General features: G+C 35.4%; 2 protein-coding genes across 2 annotated transcripts in view; both read left to right on the plus strand.

Moving 5' to 3' along the window:
• Window positions 1–21,191, plus strand: part of LOC123870984 — a 30,263-nt gene extending 9,072 nt beyond the window's left edge. Inside the window, exons 2-18 of the mRNA XM_045914501.1 lie at window positions 2,133–2,289; window positions 2,831–2,948; window positions 3,598–3,732; window positions 4,432–4,645; window positions 5,098–5,247; window positions 9,055–9,198; window positions 9,919–9,979; window positions 11,756–11,873; window positions 13,034–13,168; window positions 14,535–14,748; window positions 15,104–15,249; window positions 16,543–16,771; window positions 17,861–18,017; window positions 18,363–18,480; window positions 19,412–19,546; window positions 20,250–20,463; window positions 20,932–21,191. Coding sequence (XP_045770457.1) covers window positions 2,133–2,289; window positions 2,831–2,948; window positions 3,598–3,732; window positions 4,432–4,645; window positions 5,098–5,247; window positions 9,055–9,198; window positions 9,919–9,979; window positions 11,756–11,873; window positions 13,034–13,168; window positions 14,535–14,748; window positions 15,104–15,249; window positions 16,543–16,771; window positions 17,861–18,017; window positions 18,363–18,480; window positions 19,412–19,546; window positions 20,250–20,463; window positions 20,932–21,086 — 2,600 coding nt within the window. The 3' untranslated portion in view covers window positions 21,087–21,191. The remainder of the gene's footprint in view (window positions 1–2,132; window positions 2,290–2,830; window positions 2,949–3,597; window positions 3,733–4,431; window positions 4,646–5,097; window positions 5,248–9,054; window positions 9,199–9,918; window positions 9,980–11,755; window positions 11,874–13,033; window positions 13,169–14,534; window positions 14,749–15,103; window positions 15,250–16,542; window positions 16,772–17,860; window positions 18,018–18,362; window positions 18,481–19,411; window positions 19,547–20,249; window positions 20,464–20,931) is intronic.
• On the plus strand, window positions 9,009–15,697 carry LOC123870699. The gene is made up of 7 exons (XM_045914070.1): window positions 9,009–9,198; window positions 10,933–11,089; window positions 11,756–11,873; window positions 13,034–13,168; window positions 14,535–14,748; window positions 15,104–15,304; window positions 15,643–15,697. Exons 1-6 carry the CDS (start codon window positions 9,036–9,038, stop codon window positions 15,256–15,258), a joined length of 942 nt encoding a protein of 313 aa, XP_045770026.1. The 5' UTR covers window positions 9,009–9,035; the 3' UTR covers window positions 15,259–15,304; window positions 15,643–15,697.
• Window positions 21,192–25,364: the final 4,173 nt, after the last annotated feature.

Consider the following 25,364-nt stretch of genomic DNA (forward strand, 5'->3'; position numbering starts at 1 on the left):
TCACCCTTTGCGGTTGTTAAATACTGCCTTTATAATGTCGGTGGATTTTTTATCTTCATCCGGGACTTTATAAAAACCTTTGAACTACAAAATGCGGCCTTAATTTTTTTATGAATAAATTACTTTCTCGTGGATTTAGGCTAATTAAAAATCCTGTACGGACCCTTTGTTTTACTAAGGTCACTCCTTGCATAGGCCGCTAGTTCCCTACATGCTGGCGAAAGTGCCGTCGACATTAGTTTTGTTTTGAAGATCAGATGGATACAAAATTTTGAAAGGGCAAAAAAACTAGCTCATTAACTATGTGCATATGTACCTTTCTGATGGAAGACTTTGTACTTTTTGCGGTTTTAGCATACCTATCTGCTAGGTTAACATACTCAGGTATTTACGCTCCTGGAATTTCATTTGTACCCTCAGGTCAGACCGTTGTTTAAATATTTTCGTTACAGGAGACTTTACCTTTTTTGGGGAGGTTTACCTAGGTATCTTTTTGTAAATAATAAACAATGTCCGCTTGTACTTTATAAACTAAAGGTGCGAACACATTGGTGCGAATGCACAGGATTCGTGCTGCACGTGCAGTTACTGCAACTGTTTCGTGCCCCAATCTGTAATTTATATGAAAGTCGTAGTGTGTATATGCGCAGTCGCTGCGATTGCGTGCGCATACACACTGCGATTTCTATATTTCTATATTAAATTATAAATTTTCACAGTTGCCGACGATTGATTTGACTTGCGACTAGTCGACCGAGCGTAAGGGTTTACAACTCACGTAAGGCGCGCATTCATTAAGTGCAGCATCTGCTATTTTTTTTACTAACTAACTTATGCCCGCAACTTCATCCACATGGAGTACACAAATTTCAAATTCCTATTTTACTCCCTTAGGGCTTGAATTTTCAAAAATCTTTTCTTAGCGGATGTCTACGTCATAATAGCTATGTGCCCAAACTGTCTAGTAGTTTAAGCTATCCGTTGATAAATCAGTCAGTCAGTTAGTCAGTTAATTAGTTAGTCACTTAGTCAGTCAGTCACTTTTACCTTTTACATACAATTAAATATGTTTATAACATAAACAAAGTGAGCGGGTAAACCCGAATATGCGGGTGGTGGCGTGAGGAAGCAAGCACACGCGTTGCATGCAGCGCTTGCGCAGTTTTCGCGCGGCGTGTAACTAGCACTCAGGTTTTGCAGGAGCAGTGCGCGAACGGATCGTTTCAATTTTTTTTTTTAAAGAATATTAAAGAGTATTAGTCATGATTAGCCATGCTAATCATGACTAATACTCCCCTTTCCCCTCCAATTAAGCGTAAAGCTTGTGCCAGGAGTGGGTACGACAATAGTGCAACGGGTGGGGTTTGAACCGCCGACCTTTCGGAATTCAGTCCGTTCCTCAACCGTTGAGCTATCGAGGCTCAAAAATTAAGCATTTGATGCGTGGAACTCACAACCATTTGGCAAACAAGCACCATTCGAGGCGCACTTGCCACATGTGTACGCACCCTTAGAAACACGTGTCTACGCTCCGCTCGCCTCCACTCAATCAACGCACATTAGTAAGGTGGCTGACCCGGTATTTAACTCGCTATTGTTACAAAAAAACCTATTCAGACCTTTTGTTTCTCACAACGATGAGTATAAGAAAAAATTGTTTGTTATAATTTTCCACAAAAACTTCGGAACTTATTTTGATGCAAGGCGTACCTACTCCACATGAGTAGGTCCTACTTATTATACCTCGTAGTAGAGTAAGTTCATAGACATAATCGGCTATAGCCCATGGGAAAGACCCAACCGAGATATTTTTAACCTACAAAAAAAAAGATTACCCATGTGATCAATGAAACAATTTTGATAATTTTATCAAAAACAGATGAACCAATTTTGATGATTTTTTCACTTTCATGCAGGTTTTAATGTATACTTATTAAGTTTATTCTACGAACGAATATCCATAAATCCATAAATGTACACTTAAGGGCGCCTTCAAATATGTCGCAAGTGGTGGCAAGTTTAGAGGCGCCCTTACAACATCAATGTTTTTGGTAAATATGTACTTACACCGATTTTTTCAAGATTTCTGAACCAACTAAATTATTTTATGTAACTTTTTTCCCTTGTTACAGAAAGAGCTTATTTGGAGACCACAATACTCGGATGCAAGGGATCAATAGAACGCGCCAAGACACAAATGGACAAAATTTGCACTATGAGAACCTTACTGCCACAATTTTTCGGAGCTTTTAACCCTAAAACTGATTTCGAGCACTTGTTTAAAGTTACGTAAGTATCCATCAATACAATATGGTTATATCTTTTAATCTTCCTCATAGAAGGAGAGCGCGTGCCAGGCCTTCGTTATTTTATAAAAGCTGAAAGTTTCTCTGAGTATTGCCCCCAGCACAGAGAAGAACGATCAGCGAGTATGAAGTTTGTTTGGGTCAGTTGTAAAAAAAAAATACGTCAAAGTATAAAGTCATTTTTTTTATATTTTCCTCGGAATAGTATCAGAAATCTCATAAATCGGTTAAACGGATGGGCCTTTAAAAATCCCGTGGGAACTCTGATTTTCCGGGATAAAAACTAGGATATGTGCGTCCCGGGATGTAATAAGTTGTAATTGGCTGGTGACTCATAATTGTTGGGGCCCACTGTGATTTTTGTCTCTATCATTTGTATGGGATTATGTAACAGAGATCGCTATACTAACTTCTTTCCACGGATAGAGTATAGTTAACTATACTACTAATTGTGGTAGCTGAGAAGAAATTAAATAATAATATATGTAGTGATAATATCATAATGTTTTATTTTGTTGTTTCAGAAATACATTACCATTGCCAAAACTAACGGAGGAACACTGCAGAGTATTTGTCTGCAAATTCTACGATGTAGAGTGGGAAGCTTCGCAGACTTTACACTTCTTTAGGCATAACATAGTCGTAAGTTACATACTCTTAGTAATCAAAATATCCGCAGGGCAACTAGAGGAATTTAAATATCTAGAGATTTACATCGCGACGTTGAGATAGCGATTATTTCATAATTAATAATATTGTAAAATCGACCTCAGTACCTGACTCGTATACTAGATGGCGCTAGTATATGTTAGCTCACGGTATGAGGCACCGATGATGATGGTGAAATGATGGTGGATGAAAATAAAACATAGGCCTAACAATCATTCCCAACCCTCTAGTGGTTCAGGCATCGACTTCTTATATCCAAAATCTCACAGTTCCTCTAGATAGTAGGCGCCAAAAACACGCTTTTCTTGATCCAGACGACAAGATAATGACTGCAAACGCTCTCTCGCATCTAGAGCTAGGTCACACACCTGCAAACTAACAAAAAGCCACAAAAACGAACAACAACAACAGGACGTACAAACTCAAAACAACGTCTTCGATGGCGAAGACGAGGTCCCCGTTTTCTTACGTCAACGAAGTTATGAACCACTGTTAAAACTGTTTTAACAGTGGTTCGTAAGCATTCATTTCTGTTGGCAATGATAAATTGATTTTTTTATGAATGTGAATTTTTGTAAATATTTTATTTATGAGGTCAATGTATGGATTTTTTTATTTCTAGCTAGCCGAATACGCCAAAGTTCGTGACTATTTAAGTGGATTCTTCATAGTCGTAGACTTTACAGACGCGAACTTGATGGATTACGTGACGAAACTAAACCTTGTTGAATTGAGACAGGCCATGTCAATCTATATTGTAAGTAATGGATATTTTATTACCCTGGGGTCCATTAGACAATAGGTTTCGCTATCAGTATTGCCACCTCCTAAGTTCTAATGCAAAGTATGTTTGCATGAAAATAATTATCTGCATAATTATCTCTGCTCTATCAATTATTGATCAGTCATGAATCATGATTATCGTAACTGTCTGATGCAGAACCTATCGTCTAATGGACTCCAAGGACGAGTTCCACAGGCTGCTACCGTTAGACTTAAATTTTATTATTAAAAAAGCCACTACATTTTGGTTTGGTAACCAGTCCCCCCTTTTAGATTAACAATTGAACATAATAATATTATTATCTCTTGAAAAGAATGCAAGTTTCCATTAATTAACTTGAATATCTCTATGTTCAATTAAATTTTGAATATTTTACCTCTAGGAAGTTCCATTAAAAACCCTGTTCAAAAAATATGTAGTTTCATTTCATACAACTTAAGTTTAAGTTGAAGTTGAACTCAAGGTGTTCAACGTTACTTTGTAGAGTTAGAGGGTAGCTATAAAGCTATGCTTCAATTCATGTTTAAATTAATCACAAAAAACGATTAGTGTACTTAAATCTATTCCTCTGTTATCTGTTTAACCAATAGTTGCTGATACATTAACTTTTACACGTGTTTACATGTTTACCCCTTTGACCAAAAATTGATTTAAACTCCTTTTAAATTACAGGAAGGCTACGGGATGAGAATAAAAGCAATTCACATAATATCAACATCAAAATTCGTAGAAACATTGGTGACCATATTGAAACAAGTATTAAGTGCTAAAGTGGCTGGTAGGATCTACGTCCACAAATGTCATACGGATCTTCACAAACACATATCCAAAGAAATACTTCCAAAAGAATTCGGTGGTGATGAACGCTCTTTAAAAACCCTTCAAGGTATGTAAATTTTAATTAACTTCCTATTGTTAGGGTTCCGTCAAAGTAATAACACTGAGTAAGGATGGTATGTTTACTCTCCTTATACTATGGTATAACTATCCTTAGTCTGTGTTTCCGTACCAAAAGAATTTTCCAGATGCCAAAATCTGCTCTTAACCTCTAAATGAGATCAATCATTTAATGACTTGTTTAACGTGCCTTTTCTATACTATCATTATAAATGCAAAAGTTTATCTGCCTGTCTATTGCCTTCAACCATTAAACCTTGATTGAAAGCTACCTCTGGGTTAAAGGGAAACAGACGTCGAATACTATATTTTTCTGGAAAATCAAAGGGTTCTCGCGATATTTTGCAAACTTTAAATCCACGTAAGTGCGTGTGCGTCAGCTGGTACTAACTAATAACTTAAACTGTTTCATCTGTTTAAAAACAACTATTTATGTTCCAGAGGAATGGATTGAGGTGCTTTCATCGGAGGATCACTTAAACTACTTGCAAGATATGAATTCAGCCACTACCAATGAATCATGCAGGCTGAAAGACCAATTTACGGAACAGTACGCTGGAATGCCAGGAACGTTTAGACTTTTGAGTGTAGATTAGAAAGTTAGAGTGATCGCTCACGGCAAGTTTTTGAAGCGATACATACAGTCGCATACAGTTATAGCGATGCGATATTGGCCCATGTACCTCCATTCACGATTTTTGCTACTGTCGCGATCAGGATCGCGTTCAAGATACTTGCAGCTTTATTGCTACAAAAAATCGCCGTGGACGATACCCCTTATTTACAGTCCATAGTTAAAAGTAGATTTATCACTTTTTTTATTTCAATATAGGTATATTTTTTTATTAATCACTAAAATATAATCATCGGCACAAACTTATCAATACTATCCTGTATATTTTAATTATGCTATCCTCCTGCATATTGTATATTTTTAGCAGTTTCGAAAGTCCAGATTTTAATATTAAGCTGACCTAGATTATAGTTATTTTAATTCGAAATATCAAGGTGTTTTGACAATTTAATAAAATTATGTTTTTCCAAACAATTGAGGTTTTTTGGTATTATTTTGTTTATATGAATATCAAGCAAACGAGCAAGCAGACGACCTGATGTTAATCGCCACCCATAATATTATTACCTTTTTAACCCCCGACCCAAAAAGAGGGGTGTTATAAGTTTGACGTGTGTATCTGTGTATCTGTGTGTCTGTGTGTCTGTGTATCTGTGTATCTGTGTATCTGTGTATCTGTCTGTGGCGCCTAAACGAATGAACCGATTTTAATTTACTTTTTTTTGTTTGAAAGGTGGCTTGATCGAGAGTGTTCTTAGCTATAATCCAAAAAAAGTGGTGCAGCCGTTTAAGAGTTATCAGCTCTTTTCTAGTTTTCTTGTAGAAAAGAAGGTTACATAACCGTTAGGTTCATAATACTATGTCAATTGACAAAATATGTCAAGCTGTCAAGATGGACGTTGCCTTGATACATAATTATTTATTTGAAAATGATGTTTTGGAAAACTCAGATACTTTGTCGGGGGTGTTATAAATTTTTAATTTACACTTGTAAATAATTTGTTGATCAATCCCTTGAAAACCCCCTATCAAAGTCAAACCAACAAAATGATCAGTATCCACTTGTTGTGGATATTGATCATTTTCTTCGCAAAGTTTATAACGTGGCTTTTCCTTACGACCCTAGAATGAAATTATACTCTATGACTTGGAAAAGACCATCGTGTCCAATTCCTAAAAAATCAAGCTGAGTCTGTTTGCCGGCAAGCAATCCCAGATTTTCTGAGATAGCTTAGAATTATTCGTAATATCAAACACTTACGTAGGCGAAATTGCTCAGTTTACAGCACCGACGCAATTCGCATACTCATCGGGATTTTATCGGATATAGGATATACTTTGGAGAATGTGGTCAGGAACTTCACAACTTGAATCTTCCTTCACCCGTCTACCATAGAACAGCGAGAAACCGAGACCATTGACAGCCTATGTAGTTGGCATCCAATCTATTTGTACCAAACGTGTTTGGTCAACGTTTCTGATACAAAACGTTTGGCTAACTTTTTGATATATATTTTAAAGTTGTTTATGATAACAATTAGCATAGCATATGAATGCTGTCCTGAAGGCCAAGCGATCGATGTGTTTGCCTATACTTAGACAGTGATTGTACGAGCGAATCTTGAGGTTTGCCACAAATCAGTGTGAATGTGTCTTCATCATCATAGTCTACATAGAGACTGGTCAAAGATTACTATTTGTCACATTCACTTTAGCATCATCGGGTTTATTGGAACGTATTCTAATAGGTAGATAAATAAAACACTTTATTGCACACAAACGCACATGTAAAGGAACACAACACAGAAAGAAGAAAAACAGAAAAAACGGTTGTGTGCAAAGGCGGCCTTATTGCTTAGAGCAATCTCTACCAGGCAACCTTTGCTGAAAGGAGAACCTAGTATTAATCTATATATCTAATAGTCTTAATAATAGTGTGAGGATTTAATATTTATCTATGTATCATATTTATTGTTTTACTTATAACTCATTAATATTTGCTTAGTCTATATTATGTATTTTATTATTTATAGTATTACATTATTTAAATATTTACATGTATTCATGTATTTATTTATTCTAATATCACATATGTATAAATGTATAATACTTGCACCATCTGTTTCTGATATCTATAGCTATGTCCTTTGCACAATTTTGGTTGCCTGGAAGAGATCGCTAGGTAGCTAGGTAGCTATATTTTGTTGTGCTTTGTATGTGTTTTTCTGTACTAATTTTGTGGTGTACAGTAAAAGTATATTCGTTCATTCATTCATTCATTCAACACATAACCGGCTCATTACTCTTAGAATGAGAAGGATTTGGCCGTAGTCCACCACGCTGGCCAAGTGCTGTTTTGAGCCATTAAATATCACATGCTTTAACAGTGAAGCAAACATCGTGGGGAAACCGTCATGCGTGAGTATCATCACACTATCACACTAATCACACTTCACACTAATATTATAAAGGCGAAAGTTTGTGTGTGTGTGTGTGTGTGTGTATGTTTGTTACTCCTTCACGCAAAAACTACTAGACGGATTTGGCTGGCAATGGAGATAGATAATATCGTGGATTAGCACATAGGCTACTTTTTATCCCGGAAAATCAAAGAGTTCCCGCGGGATTTCGAGAAACCTAAATCCACGCGGGCGAAGTCGCGGGCATGGGCTAGTTCTCCATAAAGTTTTTAAATGTTTTTGAAGTCTGCCAATCCAAATGTGTCTTATGTACTCATACAAAGTATCAATTCTTATAATATATAGGTACTTATGTATAAGTTAGATAAAAATTAGTAGCCTGCATAGATACAGAAAAAAGAAGATAAAATAAAGATACACAAACTAAAAGGTAACAACTAAATGAAATTGTAATGACACATTTTAATTCAGTTGTAATTTTTCTTTTGTGTATCTTTATTTGGATTGTAATTAATTAGTATAATAAAATTTACCTGCGGCTGTTCTAATTAATGATCAAATAAAACAATGATTTATGTTTTGTTTTATTGACTCTTTGTTTAAATGACCTTGGGACAGATTTAGACAGATGAAAATAAAAAATACTCTTTTGGTCTGTCTTAAATACCTTTTGAAAAGCAAAGAATCCCATGTGATTTTTAATTTGTTTGTCCCAAGGGATTTGTTGGAATTTGTGTGGTGCTGCGTACCATACAGATTTCGTTGGTTTGGCGGATTATAGCAAATTAAGCTTTTGGTTCCTTGTATAATCATGGACTTCCGCAAAACAACGCCTGCTTCTATAATACATAATAAACCGTTTTACTAGCTAGCAACCTCCCAAATAATTAATCAGCAACTCTAAGGGTCTGGGTAATCAGGATTGAAGAGTTAGAACTTACCTATTGCATTGTCCTTTAAACAAAATTCCTATGCGAAGCTCCATTTACTGGTTCCAATAAGTATGCGTCAGTATATACAGTACGCGACAGGTTGAGATGGCCATATGATATGAGGCGGCGCGACCCCACCCCGATGGCCAACTCAGCCTGTCGCGTACTATATATACTGAAGCATACCTATTATAATATATAATATACAGTTAACGTTCGGTGTTGTATAAAAATATGTATACTAAACAGATATAATATATAACATTAAAACTTACATTATGTAGGTAGGTATTTAGCTTTTTGCGTCCTATAATAGTTATTATTCATTGTGTGAACTTTGAAATGAATTATAATTAATTGTGCCTGAAATATCTTAAAAATCAAAGGACACTGTGATTGCTAGAAGCATTCAGTACAATCTAGACGTTGGACCTAAAAGGTTTTGTATTCAAAATGGAATTTGTGCCAATAGATAAGATCCTTCAAATAAGACCAGACACAATACAAAGTATTCAAAAAATGTACAACCTAGATAAACCGGGGAGCTTAAAAGAAGCTAAAAGAATAATGAACGAGTGGATTCAGAAGCAGCCACATTTTAATAAGAAGGATTTCGGTAAGATTTTTATAAATTGCCTACTATTTACTTATTCTATAGATAGACTAGCTTATTCCCGCGACTTCGTCCGCGTGGATTACTCAAATTGTACCCCCTTCAGAGTTGAATTTTCAAAAATCCTTTTTCAGTGGATGTCTGCTTCATAATAATTATCTGCATATCAAACCTCAGCCCGATCCATCCCATAGTTTGAGCTGTGCATCGATAAATCAATTTTCATCCCAGAAAATCATAGTTCCCAAAGGATTTTTAAAAACTTAAATCCACGCGGATGAAGTCGCAAGCATAATCTATAGTTTTAGAATAATATAGTCGTTACTAGCTTATGTTTTTTAAAGATCCCATTTGTTTCCTAAAATACTTACTTATTAGACCTCTAGAATCATGGTCATCATCATTATCATGATCAGCCATAGTCGTCTCTCTACTGAGCACGGGTCTCCTCTGAGAATGAAAAGGGTCTCAAAATCCCTCCTTAGCGCACCCCTATATAGAATAATCAAGGAATATGCCTTCAAACCTCAAGTTCTACCAGCTTAGGCTATGCATTGTGTATGTAGGTGTATATAGGTACCTACCTAATGTTTGGGACTTTACGCTTGTGTCCTATAGAAATATGTTGAAATTTTGAGGTGTCCTAAAGGGGGAAACAAGACAACTTAATAATTATTTCATAATATTATGTAGTTATATTATTAAATTCAAATATAACTTCAGAAGAGAGCCCTGAAGAGCCCTTGAAGAGTATTGTTACTGAAAATAAGGAGTACTTCTTCAGGTTACTTCAAAATCAGATTAATTTTTATGAAATAATTGTAAATTAGCATTTTTATTAAAAACACAAGTGTTATTGTTAACTTTTATTGCTATTTATTATAAAACTCCCATTATAAAACTATTACTGGCATAACTACAGAAACAAAAGAAACTAAAACAAAAAAACAATGATTTTCGTCTGAATCTCTTCAAGGACTTTGCCAAAAAACATAATAATTTGATTCTTATTTTAATTAGGTAGCATATACATACCTATAAAGTAGTAGTTTTATTTTTATTATTAATAACACTACTAGTTCTGCATTAAACTTTGGTTGCCATGCCTCTTTGTATGAATGACTATTCTATTAGGTACATCAATGATAAATGACTAGCGCGTATTTATTGTACAACTAGCCGATGCCCGCGACTTCGCCCGCGTGGACTTAGGTTTTTTGAAATCCCGTGGGAACTCTTTGATTTTCCGGGATAAAAAGTAGCCTATGTGCTAATCCAGGATATTATCTATCTCCATTCCAAATTTCAGCCAAATCCGTCCAGTACTTTTTGCGTGAAGGAGTAACAAACATACACACACACACACACACACACACACATACAAACTTTCGCCTTTATAATATTAAGTGTGATGATATAATCGTAGGGTAGATAGATGTCCCGCTTTTTGAAAAAGTCTTCTAATTTAAGAACTATATAGTTATAATATGGACTGCGTCTGTGTTGGTGTTAGCTGGCGGGCGTGCTCTACCTTTTTGGCGTGTTTTTTTTGTAAACCGACTGAAAAGCGCTCTAAGGGGGTGCCGTGCGCATGTCGGCGAGCGCCGGCACAGACGGGGTCCATACTTGTATGGTACTAAGTTAACTTATTACAAATAACTACAAACTTGACATTGGCTAATCTTTGTAAAGCCAGACGAGAGAGAAAATAATATAATTCTATTGATTTTTTTACAGGTGATTCTTATTTGGAGTTATCAATTATTTTAAACAAGGGGTCGATAGAGCGAGCAAAATCTCAATTGGATAAAATGTGCACGATAAGAACGTTGATGCCCGACTTTTTCGGAAAATTTAATTGTAAAACTGACTTTGAACAGTTGCATGAAGTTGCGTAAGTACAAAAGATTTGATATTTTTATTTAGGTAGGTAGGTATTTAAAGGCTGAAACATACAGGACACATGACGGCACTGAGTAATGACAAAAGTGCCAAGATTCCCAACGGTTGTAACGAGGCCTAACGCCTTCAAGTGTTAAAAGACTATACCTACTCAATGACCTCTACTAATAGGTACAATAAAGTCGGAACTAAATCTACTAATCACTAAATCACATATACAGGGTGTTTGGTAATTAGTATAAAATGACGACACGTACCCATGCTACTTTGATCTGATAAATACAATGCTGAAGTATAATGACGAAACAAAAGGCTTCGCCTATTTTAAGAATGGCCAACGATCTCAGTGAGTTAGGGCACGTTAAGGTCATGAAAACTTTGACATTAAAAAAAATTTAATTTTGTATGGAAATTTTTATAATTTTGTTTCGTCATTATACTTCAGCATTGTATTTATCAGATCAAAGCAGCATGGGTACGTGTCGTCATTTTATACTAATTACCAAACACCCTGTAGATCGCGCAGACCGTTATTAACTTGCAGAGTCCTACATAAAGGTGATAGGCATATCTTGTACGATAGTACGGAACCCTTCGTGTGCAAGTCCGATTCGCACTTGTCCAGTTTTTTGATATTGCTTGTGATGTTTTGTTTCAGCTACTCGCTTTTCTTGCCTAAAATAACTGACGATCACTACAGGATATTTGTTAGCAAATTTTCCGATGTCGATTGGGAATCTCCACAGGCCATATACTTTTTTAGGCATGTTGCAATCGTAAGTTAAGAACTGCAATAATATTTCAATAATTATTATTTTGTTCACAACCACAGACACAATTTTCACAGGATTGGATTGGATTCTCACGCCCCATTTTTAACCCCGACCCAAAAAGACGGGTGTCATAAGTTTAACTTGTGTATCTGTGTAACTGTCTGTGGCATGGTAGCTCCTAAACTAATGAACCGATTTTAATTTAGTTTTTTTGTTTGAAAGGTGGCTTGATCGAGAGTGTTCTTAGCTGTAATCCAACAAAATCGGTTCAGTCGTTTGAAAGTTATCAGCTTTTTTCTAGTTACTGTAACCTTCACTTGTTGGGGGTGTTATAGATTAATTTACACTTGTTCCTATAAAAATCGAACGCAGAAAGTCGTCAGCACGCGGTGCATCGATGTACTTGCAAAATCATCGATCGCTGATGCTATTATTACTAAGCATCGCGTCTAATACAGTTTTATTTAACCTACAGTATCAATTGATAAATAATCGACGGATTCTCCGTCTTCATGATTTACGGGCGTTTAGCCCTTACAGCATCAGGATTCAGGATATTCTCTATGATAAAGGGAAGCGTATAATAAAACTGTTACGTATTGATAATGATACTGATCTGATCAGTTTTTGCTTTCGGGTGGTATTTTTTAAAATCTTCTCTTAGCTAGCCAGTGCAGCGGTTTCAGCTATATCTACTTTGATATAAGTTATGTGAACTAGTTAAGTTTGTTAAACTTACTATCGTACCTGGATATAATGCAGACATTTTAAGAGGGCTCTCTCCGTCACTCGTTTTATACAATCGTAGTTCCAATTTCATTTGAATACTAAGCAACCATGAAATTTTGCAGACATATTCTAGAAACTAATATCTATGTCTGTGGTTTTCTATATTTCTGTTAAAATATTCGGTTTCAAAGTTACGCGGTCTTAAAAAATTTCATACAAATCTTTGAGTTCCTGTAATTTTAAAACTACATATTTTTACAAAATCTAAAACACCACAGACACAGATATTAGTTTCTAGAATATGTCTGCAAAATTTCATGGACTTTGGTTGCTTAATATTCAAATGAAATTGGAACTACGATTGTATGAAACGAGTGACGGAGAGAGCCCTGTTAATACCAAGGTTAATACGTTGTGTTTCATTTTGATTCTAGATGATAGAATACGTCAAAGTTCATGACTACATGGGTGGAGCGATCGTGATTTTAGACTTTTCGGAGGCCAACGTAATGAATTTTTTGAAAAAATTGAGTCCGGTCCTAGTTCGACAAGCCATGACTATCTTCATGGTGAGTAATAATTTCTATAGAACACCCTTGTTCCGCTTTATGTTAATCTTTCATCCACCTTCAACCATTACATAGACTTATGGTGTTTTCGTCGTCTCCATTCTAGTCTCCACTTTGAGACCATTAACCGCTATCGATACATCGAACTACTCGTATGTACCAGCTCCTTCATATTTGCAACTCCTAACTAAGTATACCTACTTCATTTCTTCATTTACACTTCACGTAGAGCACTTCCTTCTACTTCTTAATAATTTTTTTTCATTATTATAAACTTCATAACGTAACAGGATTGAAAGTTCCACAATAACTAACCATGGTGCCGGGACTTCGTCTGTGTTGGCGTCTGCTGGCGCGCGTTCTGTGCCTTTTTGGAGTGTTTTTTTTTTGTTGCAAGTGGCCGGTTTTCGTGTTATATAGTTTCCCTAACTTGTAAATGACTACAAACTTGACATTGGCTAATCAGTGTAAAGCCAGACGAGAGAGAAAAAAAAACCATGGTGCCTCCGAAATAAATTACTTATGTACATATTATAATGGGTTTGATAGCTTAATATATTTTCTTTTTCTTCTTTTCTGAATATATAATATTTATACTTACCTATGTTAAAAAAGGCAACCTTCACTATATTACTATGTGAATTATTACTATATGGTTTGGTTTATGCGTAGAAAGAGAGCAAGAGAAAAATATGGCTGCGATAAAAGTGTTTTCTTGTAATGGGAACTGTAATAACTAAAATAAAAGAAATTGTGTGCATTGAAATGATTTATTATTTACAACACTAGCTGACGCCCGCGACTTCGTCCGCGTGGATTTAGGTTTTTTGAAATCCCGTAGGAACTCTTTGATTTTCCGGGATAAAAAGTAGCCTATGTGCTAATCCAGGATATTATCTATCTCCATTCCGAATTTCAGCCAAATCCGTCCAGTGGTTTTTGCGTGAAGGAGTAACAAACATACACACACACACATATACAAACTTTCGCCTTTATAATATTATAGTGTGATTACACACATACAAACTTTCGTCTTTATACCTAATAATATTAGTGTGATTATAACTAACATTACCTACATACATTTATAAATACACTAGCTGATGCCCGCGACTTCGTCCGCGTGGATGTAGGTTTTTTAAAATTCCCGTGGGAACTCTTTGATTTTCCGGGATAAAAAGTAGCCTATGTGCTAATCCAGGGTATAATCTATGTCCATTCTAAATTTCAGCCCAATCCGTCCAGTAGTTTTTGCGTGAAGGAGTAACAAACATACACACACACACACACACACACACACACACACACACACACACATACAAACTTTCTCCTTTATAATATTAGTGTGATTACTTTTAAATTACAGGAGGGCTACGGTATGAGAATAAAAGGAATCCACATTATATCAGAATCGAAATTCGTTGAGGGATTTGTTATGTTATTGAAACAAGCGGTTAGCGCTAAAGTGGGTAACCGCATTAACGTCTATAGAAGTGTAAAGGATTTACACGATTTCATACCAAAAGCCATACTTCCTGAAGAATACGGTGGAGAGGAGCGTTCGCTGAAAACTCTTCTCGGTGCGTAAAATGTGTAGTTTATGATACATTCATTAAATACTAGTTGACCTACCCTGGCTTTGCCCGGGCTTACCTACCTATAAATGTCTTGAGTTTTGATACCTTTGTACTATTATGTATTTTGAGCCTTGACTTACATTATAAATACCTACTTTTGTAAATCTGCAAGCTGTGGACTAGAACTATGCTATTTTCACGATAAAATTACAACTCTTAACCTGTGCGTAATCGGGGCAGACGAAAAATAAAGGGCTCTGACAGACAGACAAATCGACTCACAAAGTGCGTTATATTCTCAGACACCTCGCTTCGGTCCATCAAGTTATTTATAACCAGTGATCTTGTTACTTTACAGAAGAATCGCTTGACGCGCTTTCGTCAGAAGAACATTTGAGTTACTTAGAAGAAATGAATAAGGCTACAACCAATGAATCCTGCCGGCCGAAAGACCAATTTGTCGAACAATATGGTGGAATGCCGGGCACATTCAGATTCTTGAGTGTAGATTAGAAGCTCAATATCAAACCGAACTGTAACATAATAAGACTCGGTTTATACATGGTGTAAACCACAACGCTAGCTAAAACTTAGCGTTATTATTATTACTACCTTAGTTTTAGTGATTTAGTATTTTTTAAACCCGCATTGTATAGCGTGCAAAACTCGGGTCAATGCCCCCCTTTGACACGACATTGACTTCGAGTGACCTATTTACGGAGCGTTCGTTGACCTCTAGCGTCAGTCAGATGTTTTATTTGCAATGTATTGAAAACTTTTAAAAATACAGGATTTTTTAATTTTGTTTCGTAATTTTTTTTATGCTATCTTATCAGCACTTGTCTTCACATGACATACAGTGTCTTCGTTTTTGCTAGCGTTCTGATTACACCCTGAATAACAAAAGTGGCTTGAGTAAGGCAGCACGTCTTACTGTCTGTTTTATAAAACAGACAGTAAGTCAGTAATAGACAGACAGACAGACTCCCTGCGTCTTATAAGTAGAAGAAATCACATTAAACTTGATTAGAAGTATCATGGGTTAGAAGCTTTCAATCCTAGTACCTTAACATTAGGTGTCGTAGTCAAGGGCAACTTGTATTTTGAACGTGGTAGGTATTGTGGTATAAATGATTAAAAAACAATCAAAAAAATTAATAGTATTTCATTGCAAAAACCTTGTTTTGTCTATCATATACCTAACTACCTATTTATGCCTATGTCATAACTATACCTAAGTAATGCTCAGTAGTGGGCCGACAATGGGTTTATCAAGATGAGGATGATGTCTAAACGTAGTGCTTGACTTTTCCACAAGAAACTTTGTGAAGAAGATATAGAAAGGGAGCCAGCGCGTGTCAGACATTTGTTATTTTATAAAAGCTGTAAGGTTCTCACAGGTTAACACTGTGAGGAACGATTAGCGACTATGAAGTTTGGATCATGCTGGCTTTGGGAGATAACAGGTAATAATGGTGTAAAAAATCTTACCTCTAAGGTCTAATATTTTTTTTTTAATATTTTCTTCGAAAATTTATTAGAAATCACGTCATGCTAGACAGTGTTGTGGTAACCCCTGCCAGCCGTTTAAAAGTTTACTAGAACAAAACTCTGCGAAGTTATACTACATCCATTGTTAGTTCAAACCAGGTATATCTAGATTCGTTTTGGTACAAAAAATGAGCTGATAATTATATGTAATAACATTAAAATGTAAACTAGTTGTACATAATTGTTTGCGTTACTTAAGTACATACATTATTTTAAACTTTACATTGAGTTATCATAATTATTAAGTTGATGTTTTGCTACAAGCACGCCAGTATAGTTGAAACATTGGAGCTAAGTACAAGGCTTGTATTGAAAATGGAATTTGTGCCAGTACACAAGATCCTTCAAGTGAGACCGGATACAATGGAAAATATTCTTAAAATGTACAACCTTGACACGAAGAGCTTGAAAGAAGCTATAAAACTATTAAAGGAATGGGTTCAAAAGCAGCCGCACTTTAATAAGAAGGATTTCGGTATGTTTTTATTTAATACTAAATTATTCGCGTCTTCGTCCGCGTGGACAACACTTTCAAACCCCTATTTTATCCCCTTAAAAATTGAATTTTCAAAAATTCTTTCTTAGTGGATGTCTACGTCATAATTCCAATCTGCATGCCCAACCCGATCCATCCAGTAGTGAGAGCTGTGCGTTGACAGATCAGTCAGTTAGTCAGTCTGTCAGCTTTTTCCTTTTATATATATGTACCTATGTAGAATAGATATACTATACTATAAGTAGGTAAGTAGCTGGTACTGACCGGTAGTACCTTCTCCAGCTACCTGATAATAATATGTATTTCAATTTTAGGCCAAGTAGAAATATATTGAAATAAGGCGTGTCATAGAGTAAATAATTAAAAAACAAACGGACAGACTTTAGTATACGTGATATTATGCAATACTAGATGATGCCCGCAACTTCGTCTGCGTGGATTTTGGTTTTTAAAAATCCCGTGGGATGCTCTGATGTTCCGGGATATAAAGTAGCTAGTGTCCATCTCCGGGACACAAAATACATAGTAGTAGAGCGAAGCGAAAAAAAAAAAAATGTTGCAAGTGTATCTATAAAATTAACTGAATATACCTTACCGATGGTCTAATTTGAAAAGCTGTCCATTTATGGTTTTCGTAGGTAATATAATTTTTATAACTTCGATATCATAATTATGACCTATGAGAAAGTCATAAAAAATTATATTACCTATGAAAATCATAAATGTAAATAATTTAAAAAAAACTAGCTAAGTGCCCGCACTGGCTTTGATTTATGGAATTTCACTCATGAAGAATAATATGAGAAGGGTATTGCGATTTTCATACAACAATACCACCTAAATTATTGACTTTTTCGGAGGATTTTACAAAAAACAAAATTTCATAGAAACCTTATCCTAACAAATACAACACAACAAGGTAAAATTAATATACCTACCAAGTTGGGCATCATATGAAAGGGCTTTACCTGTACATTCTAAAACAGATTTTAAAATATCGAAAATACGACTGTAGTACGGTACCCTCGGTGCGTAAATCTGACTCGCTCTTGGCCGGTTTTTTTACAGGTGATCGCTATTTGGAGACGGCAATTATTGTATGCAAGGGATCGATAGAGCGAGCTAAACTACAATTGGACAAAATATGTACGATGAGAACGTTGATGCCTCAATTTTTCGGAAAATTTAATTGTAAAACTGACTTTGAACAATTGAACGAAATTATGTACGTATAAAAATAATTTTTCTCTTTATTTCTTTTAGGTAGAACAACTTGTTTCACTAGGTATGCCAACTTGGAAAATACACCCGGTTCGGAAAACATATTCTACTGAGAAGAGTCGGCAAGAAACTCAGCATTTACTCTTTTCAAAATACAAAAAGTTACAATAATATTCGGTGCGCGAGTCTGACTCGCACTTGGCCGGATTTTATTTTTATTTGTTGACTACCGCTTGGCTGCAATCAGACCTGGTAGCAAGTGATGACGCAGCCAAGTGTGACGAAGTGGTGATTATAAGTCCATACCATGGTAAAATTGAATATTTTCTTTATGTATGTATTGTTCCAGCTACACGATTGTGTTGCCCAAATTAACAGATGATGACTACAGGGTATTTGTCGCCAAATATTTCGATATCGATTTTGAAGCTTCAATGATCATGCACTCATTTAGGCATAACATAATCGTAAGTGAGGAACTTAAATAATATAATCAACTAGCTGATACCCGCGACTTTGTTCGCGTGGATGTAGGTTTTTTAAAATTCCCGTGGGAATTTTCCGGGATAAAAAGTAGCCTATGTGCTAATCTAGGGTATAATCTATCTGCATTCTAAATTTCAGCCCAATCCGTCCAGTAGTTTTTGCGTGAAGGAGTAACAAACACACACACACACACCCATACAAACTTTCTCCTTCATAATATTAGTGTGATTAGACCCATTATTTAGGTTCCAACTGTGACTGGTAAGCTCTGTGGTCTTAATAGTGGGAGGTCCCGGATTCGATTCCCGGCATTGCTTGGAATTTTATAATTTTTAAATTTCTTGTCTGGTCTGGTAGGAGGCTTCGGCCGTGGCTAGTTACTACTCTACCGACAAAGCCGTGCCGCGTACGATGCCGAGTAGAAACCAAAGGAGTATGATGTTAATGAAAATAGCCATACCCCTTACAGGTTAGCCCGCTTCCATCTTAGACTGCATCATCACTAACCACCAAGTGAGATCGCAGTCAAGGGCTAACTTGTATCTAAATTAAATAAAATGTATTTAAGTAACAAATAACTGACAAATCGCATCGTACTTTAATTCGTAGCTTACTTATACTACCTATACTCATATTATAATTAATGCGAAAGTGTGTTTGTTTGTTGATTTATTGGTTTGTTCTTCAATCACGTCGCAATAGAACAACGGATCGACGTAATTTATTGCATGGTGTTTGAAGATCTAGAGAGTAACATTAGGGTACTTTTTATCCTGAAAAATCAAAAAGTTCCCACAGAATTTTCGAAAACCTAAACCCACGCGGAGGAACCACGGACATCAGCTAGTGTGGTTATAAGATTGGATATAACATGCAGGCATTTTAATATATTGTATTTAATTTTAATTCTAGTTGGGAGAGTACATTAAAGCTCACGATTATTTGACTGGATTTATCTTGATATTAGATTTTTCGGAGGTCGACGTGATGGCGTTTGTAACTAAAACAAGCCCTGTCCTTCTTAGACAATCTGTCACTATTTTAATTGTGAGTCCATATATATATATATATATATATTTTAACGTTATTTTAGGCCTCAAAAGACCTAATGCGCACGAGCGTTAAAAAAGCGTTGGCGTGTGAACGGGATAGATACCTGGGAATGCATTTATTCTATTTGAACGCTTTTTTAACGGACCTTAAAAAAGCTCTTGTGCGAATGAGGCCTAAGTGTTAGCTTTTTCGATGTTAGTTATTGTCACAGTTTGTCAGAACTGTTATTTTGAAAGAATTAGTTTGAATTCAAAGAAATGTTCAAGATTAGTAATTTATTTATTGAAGGTAATTTAATGAATTAGACAATATTTGACTCTTTCAATGTCACTCGATCTGTGGCGGGAAAGCCATCTTAAATTGATTTGTATACTTAACTACAAGTGTTTGATGGTTTTTAAGCCAGTCTCGTTCTGACTCGAGACTCAATGACTATTGAATACTTTTGTATTTAGGTCGCCATTTTGATTGAGTGGTTGCAATAGTAATTGTGAATTGATCGAATTAATATTGCAGTTAGGTTATTTCAAAGATTAAAACCCTTGATAAGCCTCTACGCGTTGTGACTTATATTCTGAGAGAAGATTCATTGTCAGTAGGGACAAGGCGATGGGTTGATGGTCATGATGATTCGATGAATAAACATAATATTATTTTCTTTCCTTTTATAAAAAATGCTAATGAACTTAAATTACAGGAGGGCTACGGGATGAGAGTTAAAGGAATCTACATAATATCAGAATCAAAATTCGTCAACGGTTTGGTTGCGTTAATAAAACAAGTGGTTAACGCCAAAATAGTTAACCGGATACACGTCCTTAAAAGTGTTAAGGATTTACATGAATTCATTCCAAAAGCCATACTTCCCATAGATTATGGTGGTGAAGAACGTTCACTGAAAACTCTTCAAGGTAGGTAAAATGCGTAGTTCCTGAAAACATTTTTAATAAACCACCACGTGTCCATTAAACCGTCAAGATTTTACGACTAATCTATATGCCAATATACTTTGTTTAAAAATTATTAATATTTAATTAGTAAAAGTATTAATAAATATTATAAGCAGTACAGTTATTAATATTTATTTAAAGTTAATAATATTATATTATTAAAGTTATACCTGATGGATAGATGAAAAAAGCCTCCTTTTTATAAAATAAATCTACTTTTCGGCATGGGCTATTAGATTACACTCATAATTGGCATACAGTATACACTCGTAGTTTTTTTTTAATTTTGTTTATTATTGAAAAATATAGGCCTCTGACACATAGACAGACAGACGGACTAACAAAATGAAGTAAAAATATTCACATAATATAAGAGACCTTCCTTCGCTCTGGAAAGTTATTTTAACCAGTGATCTTGTTGCTTTACAGAAGAATGGCTGGACGTACTTTCGTCAGAAGAATATTTGAGTTACTTAGAAGAAATGAATAAGGCTACAACTAATGAATCCTGCCGGCCGAAAGACCAATTCGTCGAACAATACGGTGGAATGCCGGGCACATTCAGATTCTTGAGTGTAGATTAGAAGCTAAATACAGAACTGATAAAAGACGTAAACTACCCGGCAAAAATATTGCACATTGAACTTTAAAAAGAGATAACGATTTCATAGAGCATTGTCTCTGTCGTTGAGACTGACCAAACGTCACACAGGTATGAATGATAGAGACGACGCTCTACGAAGCAGAAATCTCTTTCTAAAGTTCGATGTGCAATATACATACTGCCGATACCTGTAGTTTACTCAGTAGCTTACAATTAATAGCCTCGTTTTTATAATTCTATTCTATTACTATATACTCTTCTTTTGATCACCTTACTAGCGCAGGTGTGAGTGCTGTGGTCTTAGAAGTAAAAGTAAGGCGTTCGATTTACGCCAGGGAAAATATTATGGGAATTTATGAATTTTCTCTGTTCTCAGCTGAGTAATTCACAAATTCGGTGTCCAAAAATGAATGACTATCACTGAGCTCATTTGATATTGGTCGGTTCTATAAGTTCTACAGGTTCTACAGTTTGATATACGTAGAATCATTTTTAACCCCCGACCCAATAGGTGTTATAAGTTTGACACGTGTGTATCTGTGTATCTGTGAATCTGTCTGTGGCATCGTAGGTCGTAAACTAATGAACCGATTTTAATTCAGTTTTTTTCGTTTGAAAGGTGGCTTGATCGAGAATGTTCTTAGCTATAATCTAAAATCGGTTCAGCCGTTTGAAAGTTATCAGCTCTTTTCTAGTTATTGTAACCTTCACTTGTCGGGGGTGTTATAAATTTTTAATTTACACTTGTTGGGTTTTATATGGTATACACGGTATACATAATAATATATTATAGTAGGTATTATCAAAATAAAAGCGAAGTCTTCAGTTTTGAATAAAGCAAGTAAGTACTACGCTATTGTTAAAATAAACAGTTTTTATAAAATTATGGTATAATTTATGATGCAATACTGTTAATGTTATTAGCACTTACTGTGCAAAATCCAGCATCAGGTGCTATTTTGTAAGGTGCTAATCGAAATATACATCCTAGTACTATAGCTTGTGCTTCGGCTACTCTCGTAGGTAGGTATATCTCTAGGAATAATAAGACAGTAAAAAGTTTCTACTAATCTGACAAGAGGAACGGGCCAAAAATAAACCGTTACGGACCCACCGCTGGCCATACCCATCGAATCTGCATCCTCACTTACCAACAGGTGAGATTGCAGTCAAGGGCTAACCTTGTAGGTATATGAAAAAAATGAAGGGTGATTTTTTAAATGTGAAGCGATCAGATAATTTGGTATCTAGCTGTACATAAAGTTACATGATACATTATAGCCAACGTTGATGCTGATTCCCCAAAAAAAATTTCAAAAGAGAAATAAAACCGACTTCAAAAACCACAAGCACTAAAAAGTAATAAATAATTTTTGTTTAGTTACACGTGTAATGTACCTAGGTATGAAGTCGAGCGAGCATAATAAAACAAAATTAGAAATCCAAATGTGAAGTTCGCCCGACCTAGATACATTACACGTGTAACTAAACAAAAATTATTTATTACTTTTTAGTGCTTGTGGCTTTTGAAGTCGGTTTTATTTTTCTTTTGAAATTTTTTTATTTCACAATTTTTAGTGGCCCCACTGTACTATAATATGCCATGCCCAGTTAAAACCCTACTGTTTACTAAGCTATTACACTGATCGCGATCAATTTGCTCTTCGAGGAGTTCTGTTCACCATCTCCGAAGATATTCATCAGATCTTCACCAAATTTATATGGGACCACCTGCACAGTTCACCCTGTGCACAGTGCACCCTTTCAAACAAAAAAAAATATTTCCAAGTCGGTTCAGGGGTCTTTGAGTAATCGGTGAACATACATTAAAAAAAAAAAAAGATTCCGACGAATTGAGAACCTCCTCCTTTTTTTGATGTCGGTTGAAAATAGAAAGTAAGTCGTTTATGATATCAAATGAACGACAGTAAAACATTATTCTTTATCAATTATTATTGTAGACAGTTCTGAATTGGGTAAATAAATTACAATGGGTAATGAATTTGAATTTTGAAAAAAACCTAATTTATAATACTCTGTTATTGTTTTGAATAGCACAGTGATGTAAACCATGTTCAAACCCGATACGCTTCATCATTCGAGGCAATATACCTACCTATTGATTTAAATAAGCCGGGAAGAATACCTACAGGAAACAATAAACCTCTTGGAGGATTGGTTGAAGAAACAGGAGTACTTGAGTTTATTAATTTATGTATCCACTTAGTACTTGTTTTATTTGGATTTTCACATGACAACATAGATTATTATTATTACTACCTATACATATTTACCTACTATGACTTTCAATATTTACGACAATAATAATTTAAAGCAGTTATAATTGGTCAACAATATACATTATATAATTACGTATGTACCTATCTTGGTACCTATTCGTAAATTCTATATATCTTGTATAAGTTCAATAATTGCTTCCTTAACTGGAATCATTAGAAAACTACAATACTGTGTTAGTAATAGTAAAATGATGGCTATATAGTATCAGCAGATAACTAACTACACAAATAAGGTAGTAATTTAAACCAATTAAAAAGGTTGAAAGTTTCCTTACTTGCGTAAACATAGCAGAACTGACATCAGTCTATAGCATTGTCTGAAAAAAAAAATGCAATAAAACTCTTACCACAATGGTCTACAAAGTGATCTTGACAAATACCTATACTATAGAAAGAGAGCCAGCGCGTACCAAGCCTTCGTTATTTTATAAAATCTTAAATCTCCACACAGAGAAGAACGATCAGCGACTTATAAAATAACGAATGTCTGCCACGCGCTGGCTCTTAGTCCACTAGGCCAATGCCGCGAACGTGAACCGTCTTCTACTCTACATTTTATTAACCCCCGACCCAAAAAGAGGGGTGTTATAAGTTTGACGTGTGTATCTGTGTATCTGTCTGTGGCATCGTACCTCCTAAACTAATGAACCAATCTTAATTTAGTTTTTTTTGTTTGAAAGGTGGCTTGATCGAGAGTGTTCTTAGCTATAATAATCCAAGAAAATCGGTTCAGCCGTTTGAAAGTTATCAGCTCTATTCTAGTTACTGTAACCTTCACTTGTTACAATGAAGGCTTACTCCACGCCATCCAAAATATTTTATTCTATATAACACCATAACCCTTATTTTCCATAGCAATATATCGTGTTTAATGTTACGATGTCTGTTATATTGCCTTGAGAGCCCATAAATCGGCAAGATGGTGGCGATGGTTAGGGAGATAAAAGAACAAAAATGTACGTGACAAGAAACTATACTCCTTGTAATAATGTCTTAGAGCCGTTGGTAGTTAGGATTATGGGCGATGAAGTGACAGTTTTCAAAGCGTAGTTTTCATCATCTTTACATACTGGTATGTTCCACAAGTGTAAATTAAAAATTTATAACACCCCCGACGAGTGAAGGTTACAGTAACTAGAAAAGAGCTGATAACTTACAAACGGCTGAACCGATTTTCTTGGATTATAGCTAAGAACACTCTCGATCAAGCGACCTTTCAAACAAAAAAAAACTAAATTAAAATAGGTTCATTAGTTCAGGAGCTACGATGCCACAAACAGATACACAGATACACAAATACACACGTCAAACTTATAACACCCCTCATTTTGGGTCGGGGGTTAAAAAAGAGGTGGTTCTCCATTCAGCCTGTACTTATTTTCTTTTTTGTAGCCATAACATCTTCCTACTTCTTTTATCCTCTTTATCCTACGGTTTTACCCATCATTATTGTCTACAGCAGGCAGTACTTACCTTTCAGTCGTAAAATATGGGATAAGTAGATACGAGATTTTACACTTGATAATTCTAACTCTTTTTTTTCTGTATTCTAGTAAAATTGAAGATACTTTGTCCATAAGGTGCTTACGAAGGTTATTAAATAATGATAGTATAAAACATTTTCGGCTAACTCTTGTGCTAAAATAAATGTCAGTTAAAACAACTATTATGTTTGCGGAACAAGGGGAGTATTTTATTACAAAGTTAAATTAACCGCCGCCAACATCATCGTACTTTTTAACTGAGTTTACATTTTTAACAGAAATAACCGGCCTTTGTGGTTTATTTTCTTGATGAATAAACGTTATTATTATGACACTGAGGTAGACCAGCGGGGTGATTCTTTACTAACTAATCAATTCATCATCACTGAATGAAAACCATCAAGCTTTTTAATCCATTGAAGGTTCGCTACTAAATATCACTTCTATATTTGTCAGTGAAGCAGCAATGTTGGA

Source organism: Maniola jurtina, chromosome 13 (assembly GCF_905333055.1).
Source record: "Maniola jurtina chromosome 13, ilManJurt1.1, whole genome shotgun sequence".
NCBI classification, from domain to species: Eukaryota; Metazoa; Arthropoda; class Insecta; order Lepidoptera; family Nymphalidae; genus Maniola; species Maniola jurtina.

Bases quoted from the DNA above. Each gene is read 5' to 3' on its own strand.
- LOC123870699 (XM_045914070.1), top strand. From the start codon at position 9,036: ATGGAATTTGTGCCAATAGATAAGATCCTTCAAATAAGACCAGACACA. The intron at 11,874-13,033 runs GTAAGTTAAGAA...TTTTGATTCTAG, and splicing joins TTTTTAGGCATGTTGCAATC to ATGATAGAATACGTCAAAGT. The intron at 13,169-14,534 runs GTGAGTAATAAT...TTTAAATTACAG, and splicing joins AAGCCATGACTATCTTCATG to GAGGGCTACGGTATGAGAAT.